Source organism: Conger conger, chromosome 4 (genome assembly GCF_963514075.1).
Source record: "Conger conger chromosome 4, fConCon1.1, whole genome shotgun sequence".
NCBI classification, from domain to species: domain Eukaryota; kingdom Metazoa; phylum Chordata; class Actinopteri; order Anguilliformes; family Congridae; genus Conger; species Conger conger.
The window spans coordinates 77,722,371-77,741,793 of NC_083763.1; the positions used below are offsets into that span (position 1 = coordinate 77,722,371).

Below are 19,423 nucleotides of genomic sequence, written 5' to 3' on the forward strand. Positions count from 1 at the left end.
TAGTTCACTGGGAGGTGTGCTGGCAGTCTTCCTGTAGCTCGGTTCTGAGTTAGTTCACCGGAAGGAGTGCTGGCAGCCTTCCTGTAGCTCGGTTCTGAGTTAGTTCACTGGGAGGTGTGCTGGCAGCCTTCCTGTAGCTCGGTTCTGAGTTAGTTCACTGGGAGGTGTGCTGGCAGCCTTCCTGTAGCTCGGTTCTGAGTTAGTTCACTGGGAGGTGTGCTGGCAGCCTTCCTGTAGCTCGGTTCTGAGTTAGTTCACTGGGAGGAGTGCTGGCAGCCTTCCTGTAGCTTGGTTCTGAGTTAGTTCACTGGGAGGAGTGCTGGCAGCCTTCCTGTAGCTTGGTTCTGAGTTAGTTCACTGGGAGGTGTGCTGGCAGCCTTCCTGTAGCTCGGTTCTGAGTTAGTTCACTGGGAGGTGTGCTGGCAGCCTTCCTGTAGCTCGGTTCTGAGTTAGTTCACTGGGAGGTGTGCTGGCAGCCTTCCTGTAGCTCGGTTCTGAGTTAGTTCACTGGGAGGTGTGCTGGCAGCCTTCCTGTAGCTCGGTTCTGAGTTAGTTCACTGGGAGGAGTGCTGGCAGCCTTCCTGTAGCTCGGTTCTGAGTTAGTTCACTGGGAGGAGTGCTGGCAGCCTTCCTGTAGCTCGGTTCTGAGTTAGTTCATTGTGGAAAAGGGATGATTTCCGAGCACAAAACTCTGGTTCAGACACAAATAAAGCTTGCATTGTTTTTCTGCTCGGAGACAAAACAACCATATTTGTCATTTAATTCCTCCCAAAGAACACCAAAGAAATCTGGGGATAAGGGCTATTAGGAGAGATGAAGCAAGAGATGGATTTCTAGTGTAATAGTAATATCTAGTAACCTTTCTTCACTGCTGTTCGTCATATACATATTTTATACATTGACTGCACACAGTACTCCAAGTGTGGTCTAACAAGAGTATTGTAAAAGGTAACTTCCTTGGACTTGGACTCAATACTCCTGGCTATGTATCCTAGCATCCTATTGGCCATTTTTACTGCTACCGCACATTAACTATTACCCCCAAGTCTTTTTCAACTTGAGCACTATCCAATTTCGTACCCCCCATGAAGTAATCCTGCCTTAAATTTGCATTTCCCACATGTAGAACTTTACATTTAGTGTTCTTGAATTTCATATGCCAGATTTCTGACCACTTATGGATTCTGTTTAAGTCTTCCTGGATTACTTTAGTACAGTCCATACTGTTAGCTAAACCTATTTATGTATCATCTGCTCTAATTTAACTAAATTACTTTCAATGCCCATGTCTAGATCATTTATGTAAATGAGGAAGAGCAGTGCCCCCAGCACCGATCCCTGTGGGACTCCACTTCCCACAATACCCTGTTTGGATAAGGCCCCTCCTACTACTACTCAGAATCAGAATCAGAATCAGAATCTCTTTATTCGCCATGTATTTTTTACATACATGGAATTTGCTGAGGTATGTGGGTGCATGCAGACATAAAGAATAATAGAAACATAGATATAAAATAAGGTAGAATGTGATGTAGATTATGAATACAAAAATAAAACTAAATATTTACAATACAACATGATGCTGAAGCGGGGTATATGAAGTATTGTCAAAGTGCAAAATATAAAATATAAAGTTCATGGGGGAAGGATAAAAGTCTATGACAATGGAGACCCCGGGCCTTGTTGATGAGGCCAGCTGCCGATGGATAGAAGCTGTTTCTGTGGCGCAGCATCCTGCCAGAGGGGAGTGTTTCCAATGGTCTGGTGAGAGGGGTCGGCCACAATCCTTCCTGCACGCCTCAGGGTTCTGGAGGCGTACAGGTCCTGAAGAGATGGCAGATTGCAGCCAATCACCTTCTCTGCAGAGCGGATGATACGCTGCAGTCTGCCCTTGTCCTTGGCAGTGGCAGCAGCATACCAGATGGTGATGGAGGAGGTGAGGATGGACTCAATTATGGCGGTGTAAAAGTGCACCATCATTGTCTTTGGCAGGTTGAACTTCTCTGCTGGGCTTTTTGGTGAGGGAGCTGATGTTCAGCTCCCACTTGAGGTCCTGGGAGATGATGGTTCCCAGAAAGTGGCAGGACTCCACAATGTTGACAGGGGAGTCTCTCAAGGTGATGGGGGCGGGTGGGGCTGGGTTCTTTCTGAAGTCTACAACCATCTCCACTGGCTTCACAGCGTTGAGCTCCAAGTTGTTCTGACTGCACCAGGTCACCAGATGGTCAATCTCCCACCTGTAGGTGGACTCATCCCCACCAGAGATGAGTCCAATAAGGGTGGTGTCATCCGCAAACTTCAGGAGCTTGACAGATTGGTGACTAGAAGTGCAGCTGTTGGTGTACAGGGAGAAGAGCAGAGGGGAAAGAACGCAGCCTTGGGGGGAACCGGTGCTGATGGTCCGGGAGTCAGAGACATGTTTTCCCAGCTTCACGTGCTGCCTCCTGTCAGACAGGAAGTCTGTGATCCACCTGCAGGTTGAATCAGGCACGTTCAGCTGGGAGAGCTTGTCCTGTAGCATAGTTGGCATTATTGTATTGAAGGCAGAGCTGAAATCCACAAACAGGATCCTGGCGTAGGTTCCTGCGGAGTCCAGGTGCTGTAGGATGAAGTGTAGAGCCATGTTTACGGCATCATCTACAGACCTGTTGGCTCTGTAGGCAAACTGCAGGGGGTCCAGGAGGGGGTCTGTGATGGATTTGAGGTGGGACACATGGATTTGAGGTGGGACTCTTTGTGTTCTATCCTGAAAGCAATAAATAAAATCACCATGACATCACAACAGCAAATAGCTTAGTTCTGTGTGGATAGGGTTGAGGAATGTGAATAGCAGGCAGTGTTTTCAGTGTCATTTTAACCAAGGTCTTAAAACGTAAACTCAATGTTGGAATATAAAAATAATTCATGAAACCTGAACAAAGTTGTTTTATTCATATGATGCTAGCTAATGTAACGTTAATGTTAGATGTCAGCGCCCTTCCCGAATGTTAGCTAGCCAACATCATTAACATGCATGACCAAGTGGTGCTGATGTAGTAAATATTGAGAAAAAAATCACCAAGCAGCATGATCATTCCACGGTCAAAGTCACTTCGATCACATTCTGATAGTTGACGTGAACATAACCTGAAGCTCCTGACTGGTTTCTGTATGACTTTATGCATTGCACTGCTGCCACACGATTGGCTGATTAGATCATCGCATGAATAAGTAGGTGTACAGGTGTTACTAATAAAGTGTTTGGTGAGTGTATGTCTTCCGTAACAGCAGGGTATGTTTGATTCAGAGAGTACGGGAATACGAAGGCGTGTAAAACATATTTGTAGCGGCCTGTATCGTAGTGGTTATGGTACATGACTGGGACTCGCAAGGTTAGTAGTTCGATCCTCTGTGTTGCCACAATCCCCACCCATTGGGCCCTTGAGGAAGGTCCTTAAGCATTGCTCCAGGGGAGGATTGTCTCCTGCTTAGTCTAATCAACTGTACGTCGCTCTGGACAAGAATGGCATTAATGTAATGTACCCCACAATTGTGGACCAGTGTCCTGACTGTTGTGAGGAAATGTATCTCATTGGTAAAATAAACCCATCAGATTCTGAAAATGTATGGGGAGTTTCAGTGATGACCAAAAGAGTGAAATTGTTTATAACATGGATAGGCACTGGGCACAACATGGAGTGAAGCTCCTACACTGTATCATAGCTGCCAACTCTCACGCTTTTGGCGTGGGACACACGCATTTGCCTGTTTTCACACGCACATGCAAATGCGTGTGTCTCACGCCGAAAGCGTGAGAGTTGGCAGCTATGCTGTATATATCAGGGGCCAAGGATGGACGATTCAGTTTAATTTCTTTCAGTTACCCTGGTTCAATGAAATAATGAGCATTTTACGCCAATGCCAGTTCAATTATATCTTAAACAGTAAAGCGTTTGATTTTGTTACACAAAAACTGCTGTGGAAGGGGATAATAAGGGCCTTTTGGGGCGGCACACTCCAGTCCAGTAGGTGGCGGTGAATGAGCCTTACAATACCCGAAGACAAAGAAAAAGACGAACACATTTTTTCTTCTGTCGGGTTTTTTTTCTTTCTTTTTTAAAATCTGTGGATACCATTGCACTTACGGTTCAAGGGACAATGGTTGAGAGGCTTTTATGTCAGATGGCCAGAACATCTGCCTGCTAGCAGCCGCGGTCGAATAAACTTTCTTCTTTTTCTAAAGAACCAATTCAGTTCCGGAGTGGAATTGATGACTTTCGTTTCGTTCACCTAACAACGACCTATTGTGTTTAACACACACTTGAGATTATTTATTTGGAATTAACTTCGCCTATCAGCACAAGAAATCAAATCAATGGAATAAATATGGGTAAGCTTGGAATTGTCTTTATGTACGTTTTTTGTTTTCACGCGAAGTTTTCAATGCGGTATTTCATTAGTCGCACGACTGTTTACACAAGTTTCCCCGTTGTCATAATATTTCTTCTTACCGTGAGAAGTCCCTACCTGTTTACATTTCGCCAGATGTGCATTCAAGCTAATTGCTATCTTTGTTTTGGTAGAAGCACATTCGACACGGGAGGTCCTGAGATTATTTTTATTATTATTATTATTTTTTTTACCGATAATCAAGAAAAGAGTACCTGACCCGCAAACGTAGTCTACAAATTTGTTTACACGGCGGAAGTTGTTTCGAGTAATACCGTTTTTGAAAAAAGAAGACTAGTCACCACTTTTTTTTAAAACACACTTTGAGGCTCAGGCACTTCATGCTCGCGCAGTCCTAAAATTCCTTCTTATCGTGCAAAATGCCCTACACGTAACGTTAGCCTACACATAAGCTGTTGTCTCCGAAATTGTGGATTTATAACAATAATCGGTCCACGCTATTTATTTACACGGTGTAATGCTGTTCCGTCTCATGTTTTAGATTAGTTAGCTTAGCCTACTCGCTTTCATGGTCATGCTACATTACTTCAGATCAGTCGTATGAATACAGAAAAGGTGAAAGCAGCTTCATTACGCTGCTCATAACTGGAACCGTGTACACGACACCTGAAAACTGGATCACCGAAATAACGTGGAGGGTTCGATAATGATTTTAATTGCCGATTACACGCTCTTGTTTCTCGTAATGCGTTCAGTTTATCAACTTCTTACCTTCATCTTGTCATTGTGATTCTTCTTTCTCTGTATTTTGTACTGATATGATTTGCGCATTGTTATGTATCCCATAGGACTGCTGGAAAAGAGCATTACTCACTTGGTCTTCTTGGTTAAATGAAAGTTAAAATAAATCTTAGGAACAAATTGCAAAGTGTCTTATTTCCTGGACAATGAATGAATTGTACCAGTACATTCTATCTGATGTATGATCTAGAGCATGTCGTAGGCCATTGAGAAAGATGTAGGATTACTTCAACGATTTGCGTATACTGCACCTCTGCCCAACATGTTAAAATGCATATAGGGAGCCCATATTAAATAAAGTATGATATTTTCTGATTTGGTGTCTGGTAGGCTTAAAATGGGGGAAAAATGCAAGGTTATATCCTGTCACAGCATGAATCAAACGCATAAATTGGAAAAATAAACGTCAATCGCCTGCTGAAAATAATTCCATCGTAGCGGGAAACGTTCAAAATCAAATTGGATAATGAATCCCTAACAAAAAGAAAAACTGTATGCTACTCGTGGAACCTTCATGAAAAGTATCAAGTTGGGATCGAACCAGCGATCGAAAACTGCGATTTAGTGACGGAACCACCATTACGACCGAAAATTGTAATGGACCAGTTTAGTTATCATACCTGCAGAGAATATAAAAAAAGGTCCGGGTTTTTATAGCTGTGAAGTCTCACTTGGGTTTGTGTGAAGTGTCCCGCTGAGGCTGGCTGAGGATTTGGCCCTCAGTCCAGGGGCCAGAGGTGTCCCCTCCTACCTGGGGTATGAGGTGAAGTGGTTGGCTATTGATAGCAGCTTTTCCTAAAAAGCGTACTGTGGTATCTGTCGGACGTAGATTCAGTTGACTGTGTGCCTGTTATTACTCAAGTATACGGTTGTTGGAAAGAATCCCGTCATTTTCCCATTTTAATATTGTTCTGAGACTTCTAAATATTCAGTGTTGGCCATTAACGCAGGGAGACAGAACAAATTTGTGTATCGGACCACTTCACATATGATAATGACCGCTATCAGTTTCAATGTTCCCCCTCTGGGGATTTTCCACTGGGCTCCAGGGGGGAGTGGGGTGAGGCCCCAGGACCATTAGGGATTTGGCCCAATCCAAAGTTCTCGGGATAGGCGCAATTCTTTACCAGCAATCAGAGGTCACACTAGATTTGTAGACATTTGAATGTATGCAAATGTAAGGCGTGTAAAAGATGTTTGTAGCAGCTTGTAGCATGGTGGTTAAAGTACATGACTGGGACCCGCAAGGTCGGTGGTTTGATCCTCGGTGTAACCACAATAGAATCCGCACAGCCGGAGGGCACTTGAGCAAGGTCCTTAAGCAATACTCCAGGGGAGGATTGTCTCCTGCTTAGTTAAATCAACTGTCCGTTGCTCTGGATAAGAGTGTCTGCCAAATGCCATTAATATAATGTCCCCCTCTTTTGTGTAACAGTGTCTTGACTGATGAGAGCAACAGCAACAGCAAATTTATTTAATTGGCCTCTCCCCCCCTGGCTTCAATGTCAGTGTCTGTTGTTATTACACACAGACTACACAGAACAGCAGATCCCACACACACTGCTAATCTCTCCAACCTGAGACCTCTCTCTCTCTGTCAGCCACTGTCAGTCTGTTTCAGGCCATATTAGTATGGCATTGTTTAATGTTAGTTCACTCACAAATAAGATTATATTAATAACATTATCTCTGCTAAGAATGAGCATTTTATGTTTCTTGTTGAGACCTGGCTTAACAATGACGGTGTGGCAACACTTATTGAAGCTTGTCCCCCACACTATAACTTCCTCCAGTCGATAAGACAGGGCAGAAAAGGGGATGGAATAGATGCTATTTTCTCCCATCAGTTTAGCTGTACTGAGATTGTGTAAGGTACATTTTCATCCTTTGAATATTTTGCCTTTGTGCTTAAGGCTGACCCAGCCGTGCTTATTTTAAGATTATATCGGCCACCTAAGCAGTCCTCAGTATTTCTCCTGAGTTTTCTGAGCTCATGTCCGTTGTGCTCACTATTTATGACCAAATAATTTTAAATGGGGACAAGAATATTCATATTAATACTAGTGCCGACTCCACGGCAATGGAATTTATGAATCTATTAGACAACTTAGAACTGTAAAACCCCACGCTAACCCAACAACGGAATTTAGGTATCTGCGTGCTTGTCCTTCTGGTGTTGCTGAAATGATGTCAATAGGGTTAAATAATAATTACCACGATGCGGAGAGTCTAGATCAGCCAATAATCAAACCACGTTACAAAGACAGTCGTACCACTCTGCCTTTCACTCTCTACTCGTCCGGGCTGACCAAGAATCTCTGCTGCCACACGATTGGCTGATTAGATCATCGCATGAATAAGTAGGTGTACAGGTGTTACTAATAAAGTGTTTGGTGAGTGTATGTCTTCCGTAACAGCAGGGTATGTTTGATTCAGAGAGTACGGGAATACGAAGGCGTGTAAAACATATTTGTAGCGGCCTGTATCGTAGTGGTTATGGTACATGACTGGGACTCGCAAGGTTAGTAGTTCGATCCTCTGTGTTGCCACAATCCCCACCCATTGGGCCCTTGAGGAAGGTCCTTAAACATTGCTCCAGGGGAGGATTGTCTCCTGTTCAGTCTAATCAGCTGTACGTCGCTCTGGACAAGAATGGCATTAATGTAATGTACCCCACAATTGTGGACCAGTGTCCTGACTGTTGTGAGGAAATGTATCTCATTGGTAAAATAAACCCATCAGATTCTGAAAATGTATGGGGAGTTTCAGTGATGACCAAAAGAGTGAAATTGTTTATAACATGGATATGCACTGGGCACAACATGGAGTGAAGCTCCTACACTGTATCATAGCTGCCAACTCTCACGCTTTCGGCGTGAGACACACGCATTTGCCTGTTTTCACACGCACATGCAAATGCGTGTGTCTCACGCCGAAAGCGTGAGAGTTGGCAGCTATGCTGTATGTATCAGGGGCCAAGGATGGACGATTCAGTTTAATTTCTTTCAGTTACCCTGGTTCAATGAAATAATGAGCATTTTACGCCAATGCCAGTTCAATTATATCTTAAACAGTAAAGCGTTTGATTTTGTTACACAAAAACTGCTGTGGAAGGGGATAATAAGGGCCTTTTGGGGCGGCACACTCCAGTCCAGTAGGTGGCGGTGAATGAGCCTTACAATACCCGAAGACGAAGAAAAAGACGAACACATTTTTTCTTCTGTCGGGTTTTTTTTTCTTTCTTTTTTTAAATCTGTGGATACCATTGCACTTACGGTTCAAGGGACAATGGTTGAGAGGCTTTTATGTCAGATGGCCAGAACATCTGCCTGCTAGCAGCCGCGGTCGAATAAACTTTCTTCTTTTTCTAAAGAACCAATTCAGTTCCGGAGTGGAATTGATGACTTTCGTTTCGTTCACCTAACAACGACCTATTGTGTTTAACACACACTTGAGATTATTTATTTGGAATTAACTTCGCCTATCAGCACAAGAAATCAAATCAATGGAATAAATATGGGTAAGCTTGGAATTGTCTTTATGTACGTTTTTTGTTTTCACGCGAAGTTTTCAATGCGGTATTTCATTAGTCGCACGACTGTTTACACAAGTTTCCCCGTTGTCATAATATTTCTTCTTACCGTGAGAAGTCCCTACCTGTTTACATTTCGCCAGATGTGCATTCAAGCTAATTGCTATCTTCGTTTTGGTAGAAGCACATTCGACACGGGAGGTCCTGAGATTATTTTTATTATTATTATTTTTTTTTAACCGATAATCAAGAAAAGAGTGCCTGACCCGCAAACGTAGTCTACAAATTTGTTTACACGGCGGAAGTTGTTTCGAGTAATACCGTTTTTGAAAAAAGAAGACTAGTCACCACTTTTTTTTAAAACACACTTTGAGGCTCAGGCACTTCATGCTCGCGCAGTCCTAAAATTCCTTCTTATCGTGCAAAATGCCCTACACGTAACGTTAGCCTACACATAAGCTGTTGACTCCGAAATTGTGGATTTATAACAATAATCGGTCCACGCTATTTATTTACACGGTGTAATGCTGTTCAGTCTCATGTTTTAGATTAGTTAGCTTAGCCTACTCGCTTTCATGGTCATGCTACATTACTTCAGATCAGTCGTATGAATACAGAAAAGGTGAAAGCAGCTTCATTACGCTGCTCATAACTGGAACCGTGTACACGACACCTGAAAACTGGATCACCGAAATAACGTGGAGGGTTCGATAATGATTTTAATTGCCGATTACACGCTCTTGTTTCTCGTAATGCGTTCAGTTTATCAACTTCTTACCTTCATCTTGTCATTGTGATTCTTCTTTCTCTGTATTGATATGATTTGCGCATTGTTATGTATCCCTTAGGACCGCTGGGAAAAGAGCATTACTCACTCGGTCTTCTTGGTTAAATGAAAGTTAAAATAAATCTTAGGAACAAATTGCAAAGTGTCTTATTTCCTGGACAATGAATGAATTGTACCAGTACATTCTATCTGATGTATGATCTAGAGCATGTCGTAGGCCATTGAGAAAGATGTAGGATTACTTCAACGATTTGCGTATACTGCACCTCTGCCCAACATGTTAAAATGCATATAGGGAGCCCATATTAAATAAAGTATGATATTTTCTGATTTGGTGTCTGGTAGGCTTAAAATGGGGGAGAAATGCAAGGTTATATCCTGTCACAGCATGAATCAGACACATAAATGGGAAAAATAAACGTCAATCGCCTGCTGAAAATAATTCCATCGTAGCGGGAAACGTTCAAAATCAAATTGGATAATGAATCCCTAACAAAAAGAAAAACTGTATGCTACTCGTGGAACCTTCATGAAAAGTATCAAGTTGGGATCGAACCAGCGATCGAAAACTGCGATTTAGTGACGGAACCACCATTACGACCGAAAATTGTAATGGACCAGTTTAGTTATCATACCTGCAGAGAATATAAAAAAAGGTCCGGGTTTTTGTAGCTGTGAAGTCTCACTTGGGTTTGTGTGAAGTGTCCCGCTGAGGCTGGCTGAGGATTTGGCCCTCAGTCCAGGGGCCAGAGGTGTCCCCTCCTACCTGGGGTATGAGGTGAAGTGGTTGGCTATTGATAGCAGCTTTTCCTAAAAAGCGTACTGTGTTATCTGTCGGACGTAGATTCAGTTGACTGTGTGCCTGTTATTACTCAAGTATACGGTTGTTGGAAAGAATCCCGTCATTTTCCCATTTTAATATTGTTCTGAGACTTCTAAATATTCAGTGTTGGCCATTAACGCAGGGAGACAGAACAAATTTGTGTATCGGACCACTTCACATATGATAATGACCGCTATCAGTTTCAATGTTCCCCCTCTGGGGATTTTCCACTGGGCTCCAGGGGGGAGTGGGGTGAGGCCCCAGGACCATTAGGGATTTGGCCCAATCCAAAGGGATAGGCGCAATTCTTTACCAGCAATCAGAGGTCACACTTGATTTGTAGACATTTGAATGTATGCAAATGTAAGGCCTGTAAAAGATGTTTGTAGCAGCTTGTAGCATGGTGGTTAAAGTACATGACTGGGACCCGCAAGGTCGGTGGTTTGATCCTCGGTGTAACCACAATAGAATCCGCACAGCCGGAGGGCACTTGAGCAAGGTCCTTAAGCAATACTCCAGGGGAGGATTGTCTCCTGCTTAGTTAAATCAACTGTCCGTTGCTCTGGATAAGAGTGTCTGCCAAATGCCATTAATATAATGTCCCCCTCTTTTGTGTAACAGTGTCTTGACTGATGAGAGCAACAGCAACAGCAAATTTATTTAATTGGCCTCTCCCCCCCTGGCTTCAATGTCAGTGTCTGTTGTTATTACACACAGACTACACAGAACAGCACATCCCACACACACTGCTAATCTCTCCAACTTGAGACCTCTCTCTCCCTTTCAGCCACTGTCAGTCTGTTTCAGGCCATATTAGTATGGCATCGTTTAATGTTAGTTCACTCACAAATAAGATTATATTAATAACATTATCTCTGCTAAGAATTAGCATTTTATGTTTCTTGTTGAGACCTGGCTTAACAATGACGGTGTGGCAACACTTATTGAAGCTTGTCCCCCACACTATAACTTCCTCCAGTCGATAAGACAGGGCAGAAGAGGGGATGGAATAGATGGTATTTTCTCCCATCAGTTTAGCTGTACTGAGATTGTGTAAGGTACATTTTCATCCTTTGAATATTTTGCCTTTGTGCTTAAGGCTGACCCAGCCGTGCTTATTTTAAGATTATATCGGCCACCTAAGCAGTCCTCAGTATTTCTCCTGAGTTTTCTGAGCTCATGTCCGTTGTGCTCACTAGTTATGACCAAATAATTTTAAATGGGGACAAGAATATTCATATTAATACTAGTGCCGACTCCACGGCAATGGAATTTATGAATCTATTAGACAACTTAGAACTGTAAAACCCCACGCTAACCCAACAACGGAATTTAGGTATCTGCGTGCTTGTCCTTCTGGTGTTGCTGAAATGATGTCAATAGGGTTAAATAATAATTACCACGATGCGGAGAGTCTAGATCAGCCAATAATCAAACCACGTTACAAAGACAGTCGTACCACTCTGCCTTTCACTCTCTACTGGTCCGGGCTGACCAAGAATCTCCACAATAGGGCCAGTACATTTACCTTCATTATCCAACTCCATTTTAAACTAGCATTTAGACATTTTTTTTTTTATCAAGCATGAACCTCGGGAGTGGTTACACTCGACTCTCCTTTATATGCTACCATTACTCAATATGTGCTCCTGGGATTAGCACTATTGCTGAATCTCAGTTCGGTGGAGAACACAGAGGTTGGGGGTCTAGCCAACACAATACATGCCTTATATTTTGCGTAGATAGTTGCGAGCCCAGGTCGGCGTGCATTTAGAGGGCTCCGTAAAGATAACTTGACAAGAACCGACGTAGAAATGTCCATGGGTTCTCTACTGTAACACAGTAAACCATGTCATCTTGACCCTGTTCCTACCACATTTTAATTTTTTTATTTTAAGAGTGTCTCCACAACTGTTCTTAAGATAGTCAACACATCTCTGGAGGCTTTTAAAACTGCAGTTGTGAAACCTCTTTTGAAGAAAACTCATTTTGATTCTAGTGTCCTAAGCAACTATAGACCTATATCCAACTTACCTTTCATGGGCAAGATACTTGGAAAGGTAGTTTTTAATCAACTTACCATCTTTCTGAATGAAAACAGTACTTTAGAGAAGTCAGGTTTTAGATCTAATCACAGTACAGACCTATCTCACTAAGATAGTTAATGATCTCACGAAGATAGCTGATGCTAAGAAGTTTCAGTTCTAATTCTTTTAGATTTGAGTGCAGCTTTTAATACAATTGATCACAATATTCGAATCAAACGCCTTGAAAACTGGGTTGGTCTCTCCGGATGCACTCTTAAACATACATTACAGGGAGAATATTTTATATTAATCTTGGAAATCACACGTCAGAACAATATGACATTGGTGTTGCACAAGGGAGCTGCCTAGGTCCCCTTCTTTTTTCATTATACATGCTTCCCAAAGGTGATGTCATCAGAGAACACAATGTTAATTTCCACAGCTATGCTGATGACACACAACTATACACTGCAGTTGAGCCAAATGATCCAAATGCATTATGTTCCCCGACTACCTGTCTATCTGCAATTAATCAATAGATTAACAACATTTTTTTCGAGTTGAATGAAGATAAATTTGACTCCTCAGGTTAAATCATAAGGAACAAGCCTGGGTGTAATTTTAGACTCTGATCTAAGTTTTAAACCACACATTAACAAGGTGGCCAAGCCTGCTTTCTTCCACCTGAGAAACATTGTGTAAGCCAGTCATAAGCAACATTTGGTCTCTTGCGCTGGTCAGCTTGCTGACTTCCCCCCTCCTGGAGCATACATTGTTAGCCCCCACCGTTGGCACACATGCCTGTGGGGGAGAGCTAGAGAAGGATTCTTAGAGGCGCCTTCTTGGGCCCTGTGGGCCCCCCTTTTCTCACATTCCTGATAGGTTAGAGATTGGATATGGTATAAAGATGTTTCATGATAATCCCAGGTCAGAATATAGTAATGTTTGGTGTTATTCTGATTGGTTCAGTGCGACTGGTGTAATGGTCTAGTTTTTGTAACAGTCTACCTTTGATAGCATAACCATTCAGGAGCCAAGGGGAAACTGGGGAAAAGCTGTCTCTGTAGAAGCCATGTGTTTTAGCCCCCTGCCTGGTGGGCCTGGCTGTAAATTATAGATGGGTGACTCACTTTTATGGTCAAGAATTTAGGCCTGGATTTCAGAGACAAGGAGAAGAAACCAAACAGTCTGGGGTGTCTCCTTTCCTTTCATTCACCCAAATCAGGTTTATTCAAAAGGTATATTACCATTAGAGGCACAAATACATATTTACAGCATAATGCAGTTATCATGAAAACTCCCAACTACAGCATTCATAGATATGATGGGCCGGCCTGTAGCATAGTGGTTAAGGTCAGGAAGGGCTGCCATTTGTGAGGGGCCTGAGAGCTGGGGTTTCAATGTTGTTTAAACTAGATTTGGGGAGTTTCGGGCAAAGATAAGAGAAAGATGTATGAGTGGTCCAAGGGCAGTTGGGTCATGGGAAAAGAATCCTCTCGAACATTGGTGACCTCCCTGTGACCCCATACCTGGTCACTTCCAAGGGGGAAGACTCCGGACAATGCCACAGTGCCCTCATTTGGGCACTGCTGTCATTACACCGGTGACTGCTCTCCTAGATTAAATATTCAAAACTGCTATTAAGATAGTAAATAGACCCGGTAACACCTTGAAAACATTGCCCATGTGATCCTTGTATTATTGCGTTAAGTCTTATGTAATGGTAACAGGAATTGCATGTAAAATGGATAATCTGGAGGGAAGTTTCATGATAACTGCAACATAATAAAACATAAGGGTAATCTGTTTGGTATGGATGTGATCTGATAAAATCAAGGAATCGGATGAGATACATTTCATACCAAATGGAATTTAATAAACTACAGTTTCAGTAACTCAAGGGAAAACCTGCATGTCCTCTCTTGGTAATCATCTAATTTTCCCTACTTAACAACCCTTCTAAATTCCAGATTTGACCACCCCTCCAGGTTGATTTATGGCACTGCCGCCTGGTTCCAAATGTATGATTTGGCATAAAAGCAAGGGAGACAGACCAATCTGGGAAGATCGTATTCGACTTCCCACACAGCACATTGTACGTATATGTAAGTATCGGGAAGATCGTATTCGACTTCCCACACAACATGTCTTGTGTAAGTATGTATGTATGTATGTATGTGTAGCAGCGGAAGATCGTATTCGACTTGTAGTCCAAGCAGGCTAGGTATGATTATTTACTCTATCTCTATTCTTAATTTGTGTATTTTGTAATTGATTGTGATATTCTAAAGCTAATAACCTACCTGTCTGCGAATAAACTATTTTGTTTGTAACTTGCGTGATCTCCATGACTCTAATTCATCTTGTACCTTTTCAGCCTAAATTACAACTGAATACTCAGGGGGAAATGGTGGCTAGAGACCGACCGATCGGCGGTACACCTGCGGTAGTTCTAAGCTGTGAGGCCAGCAAGTTTCTGTCCGTTAAAGGGTTGGTGACGCACGGCTCTTGTGATTTGGTGTGAAGGGAACCCATGGGCGTTACGGCGCTGGTTCCTGCCAAATTAGCTCTAAGGAGCCCAGTTAATGCTACGCCGACCTGGGCTCGCAACTATCATGGCAGGTTTGCATGTATTGTGTTGACTGGACCCTCAGCCTCTGAGTTCTCCACCGAACTAAGATTTCAGCAGTAATGCTAATCCCGGGAGCATATATTGAGTAATGGTGGCGCAGGTACAAGTCGAATGTAATCACTCCCAAGGTCTGCGTAAGTTGCAAACCCAAATTTCTAAATTATATTTTAAATGGAGTCAGATAAACGAGTAAAACTATAGTAACCACTAAGCGTACAATACTGCCCCGTTTGAGAACGGAGAATATTAAGAATTGTACTGATCCGTTTCTGGCCAGCTGTAAGCGGGATATGGGGCCGGTCAATCCATATCTGACCCATGGCAATGGACCCGGTATATTCTTAAACATAATTGTGCTCTATTCTTGTACGGAGGATAATAATTAACCCAACTAATGTTCTCCCAGCAACGCCAGAAGGACAAGCACGCAAAACCCCCTTCGGCCCCCGCTAAATTCCGTCATTGGGTTAGCGTGGGGTCTACATTCACCAAATCAGTGATTAAAGAAATGTGTTTAAATATGTAGAATTTTCAGCTGATGCAGTTTTGTTTTAAGGCTAAATCTCTTCCCCTGTTTCCGTCCAGGAGCTGCACTTCTGCACACCTTTGAGCAGCAGTATGATGCAGGCAGGAGTCTGTCTGAGACAGGACACTGAGACAACACTACCAGAGCTCACTGAGCAGCACAGGATCAGACTGAAAGAAGAGGAACTCAGTGGACTGGAGTCTGTCCACATGGCAGAGTCAGAGACTGACTGTACTACACCAGGACTCAACACACTGGAGCCAGAGTGTGTTACAGCACACAGTGGGGTCAGTGCTGTACACCACACTGACTCACCATTGATAAAAACAGAAACTGATCTGGGTCCCACCAACACTGGGTATCTTATTAAGACAGAGAGCCTAGACTTTACAGAGCTTGCATATAGAAACCATCTGCACCCTGACCAAATCAAAACAGAAACTGATCTGGGTCCCACCAACACTGGGGATCTTATTAAGACAGAGAACCTAGACTTCACAGAGCTGGCATATAGAATCCATCTGCATTCTGACCAAATGAAAACAGAGACTGATGATGGAGGCTACATTAAGGCCGAACACATCAGTGTCCTGCAGGACATTAAATGTGATGACATTAAATCTGATAAAGTGAAGTGTGAACCCAGTGAAATGTTAGTGAGTGATCTCATGAACACTGTGCTTAATGGAGCTGGTGGTGTTCACAAAGACCAGACTGAACCATGGCAGTGTGCAGGAGAGCCAAATCCACACTGCAGGAAACCAGGGAAAGAACAGGACCGTTCCATCCAGCATGTTAGATGCCTTAATGAGCCATCAGAGTTAATCCAAGACAAGGGAAGCCATACTGGTGAAAAGCCCCACCAATGCTCTCAGTGTGGGAAGCGTTTTCCTCATGAATCTAATTTACATAGGCACCAGAGAATTCATTCAGGTGAAAAACCTTACAAATGTGATCAGTGTGGTAAGTGTTTTTTATCTAAATCTTATTTAAGCCAACATCAGAGAATCCATACTGGTGAAAAACCTTACAGATGTGATCAGTGTGGGAAGTGTTTTTTATCTAAATCTTATTTAAGCCAACATCAGAGAATCCATACTGGTGAAAAGCCCTACACATGTACTGAGTGTGGGAAGTGTTTTTCATCTAAATCTTATTTAAGCCAACATCAGAGAATCCATACTGGTGAAAAGCCCTACACATGTACTGAGTGTGAGAAGTGTTTTTCATACGAATCAAGTTTCAGAAAACATCAGAGAATCCATACTGGTGAAATGCCCTACACATGTACTCAGTGTGGGAAGTGTTACTTCTCGAAAACTAATTTAACCAGACATCAGATAATTCATACTGGTGAAAAGTCCTTCAAATGTACGCACTGTGGGAAGTGTTACTTCACGAAAACTCATTTAACCAGACATCAGAGAATTCATACTGGTGAAAAGTCCTTCAAATGTACGCACTGTGGGAAGTGTTACTTCACGAAAAATCATTTAACCAGACATCAGAGAATTCATACTGGTGAAAAACCTTACAAATGTGATCAGTGTGGCAAGTGTTTTTCTTGTAAATCTATTTTAAGCCAACATCAGATAATTCATACTGGTGAAAAGCCCTACAAATGTACGCAATGTGGGAAGTGTTTTTCAGATAAATCAAGTTCCAGAAAACATCAGAGAATCCATACTGGTGAAAAGTCCTTCAAATGTACGCAGTGTGGGAAGTGTTACTTCACGAAAACTCATTTAACCAGACATCAGAGAATTCATACTGGTGAAAAACCTTACAAATGTGATCAGTGTGGCAAGTGTTTTTCTTGTAAATCTATTTTAAGCCAACATCAGATAATTCATACTGGTGAAAAGCCCTACAAATGTACGCAATGTGTGAAGTGTTTTTCAGATAAATCAAGTGTCAGAAAACATCAAAGAATCCATACTGGTGAAAAGCCCTACAAATGTAAGTAGTGTGGGAAGTGTTTTTCAGCTAAATCTTATTCAAGCCTCCATCAGAAAATTCATACAGGTGAAAAGTCTTACATGTGTACTAAGTGTGGGAAGTGTTTAATTTAAGGAGGCACAGGAAAATTCATACAGGTGAAAACACCTTCAGTGTGAGAAGATTTGGACAGGTAAACAGTCTAATTTGGAAGATTTAAGGAAACTCTGGGCAGTTTATGCAGATGAAAATCCCTTTGCACATTCCTGCCCCTTCAATTATCACCTGATACAAACAGAATGAAATTGTACAATTCAGACTTTAAAACTAACATTTTCAGAAGGAAAATTATTTTCCGCAAAGCCTCGGATGAATGCTCCTGAGCTACTACAAGACTGGCTCTCCTGCCTATCATATAGGAAAGCTCCACTGTAATGAAGTGTATTATGCCCTGCAACTTTGATCACAAACCTTTCTTGTTTTCTAGTCAATCTAGAACCAATATTGATAGTGAAATTGATAGCTGCCACCTTTTAGTATTTCCTGCCCAGAGATGATGGATGAAAATTTACTGGAGCCAATTCTGGTACCGTTGAGTGGCTGAACTGTCCTTGTCAAATAAACTATGTTTTGGACAGCTCGCTGACTGGGACAAACTGGGGTTGCATTTTTATTGAGTACCAAATCTTTTGGACTGTCATATATGATTTTATTGTTTAATAAATTTCATATTTGTATCAATGAAATGGCTTCAATGATGGAAATGACAGAAATGTATTTGTTTGGAAAAAATTTTTGGACAGCTGTTTGGATATGAAAATAAACATGGTAACTAAAAGAAACCCAAATGTGTTTCTCTGTTTTGTTGGCAATTGCAATTGTGGAAAGATGTGCTGGTTCACTGCTCCACCAGGACTTCCACACAAACCCCCCCCCCCCCCCCCCCCCTCCTCCTCAGCCCCCACACCAGCCTGGGAAACAGCTTGCCAGGGTGGGCTGTCTGCAGCGTATCATGGTGTGTGGTAAAAGGGTAACCTTAGGACCATACTCCAGCCCAGTAGGTGGTGGTAACGCACAGAACAGGTGTAACAATATCCACAAATAAAATCAGACGAAGGAGAGATTTTTCCTGACGGTGTTTTAGAGGCCGATCTCACATTTCCAGGTAGGCAAACTGGGAGGAGTGCTGGCAGCCTTCCTGAAGCTCGGTTCTGAGTTAGTTCACTGGGAGGTGTGCTGGCATTCTTCCTGAAGCTCGGTTCTGAGTTAGTTCACCGTAAGGAGCTCTGGCAGCCTTCCTGTAGCTCGGTTCTGAGTTAGTTCACTGGGAGGAGTGCTGGCAGCCTTCCTGTAGCTTGGTTCTGAGTTAGTTCACCGTAAGGAGCTCTGGCAGCCTTCCTGTAGCTTGGTTCTGAGTTAGTTCACCGTAAGGAGCTCTGGCAGCCTTCCTGTAGCTCGGTTCTGAGTTAGTTCACTGGAAGGAGTGCTGGCAGCCTTCCTGTAGCTTGGTTCTGAGTTAGTTCACTGGGAGGTGTGCTGGCAGCCTTCCTGTAGCTCGGTTCTGAGTTAGTTCATCGCAGAAAAGGGATGAGTTCCGAGCACAAAACTCTGGTTCAGACACAAATAAATCTTGCATTGTTTTTCTGCTCGGAGACAGAACAACCATATTTGTCATTTAATTCCTTCCAAAGAACACCAAAGAAATCTGGGGATAAGGGCTATTAGGAGAGATGAAGCAAGAGACGGATTTCTTGTGTAATAGTAATATCTAGTAACATTTCTTCACTGCTGTTCATCGTATACATCTTTTATACATTGACTGCACACAGTACTTCAAGTGTGGTCTAACAAGAGTATTGTATAAGGTAACTTCCTTGGACTTGGACTCAATATTCCTGGCTATGTATCCTAGCATCCTCTTGGCCTTTTCTACTGCTACCGCACATTAACTATTACCCCCAAGTCTCG

The 19,423-nt window shown here is 42.6% G+C and overlaps 1 protein-coding gene across 1 annotated transcript; it reads left to right on the forward strand.

Moving 5' to 3' along the window:
- The first annotated feature begins 8,387 nt into the window (after positions 1-8,387).
- On the forward strand, positions 8,388-18,297 carry LOC133127136 (zinc finger protein 345-like). Its single transcript, XM_061239811.1, has 2 exons — positions 8,388-8,710; positions 15,577-18,297. The coding sequence occupies exon 2, from the start codon at positions 15,610-15,612 to the stop codon at positions 17,482-17,484; it is 1,875 nt and encodes a 624-aa protein (XP_061095795.1). The 5' UTR covers positions 8,388-8,710; positions 15,577-15,609; the 3' UTR covers positions 17,485-18,297.
- Positions 18,298-19,423: the final 1,126 nt, after the last annotated feature.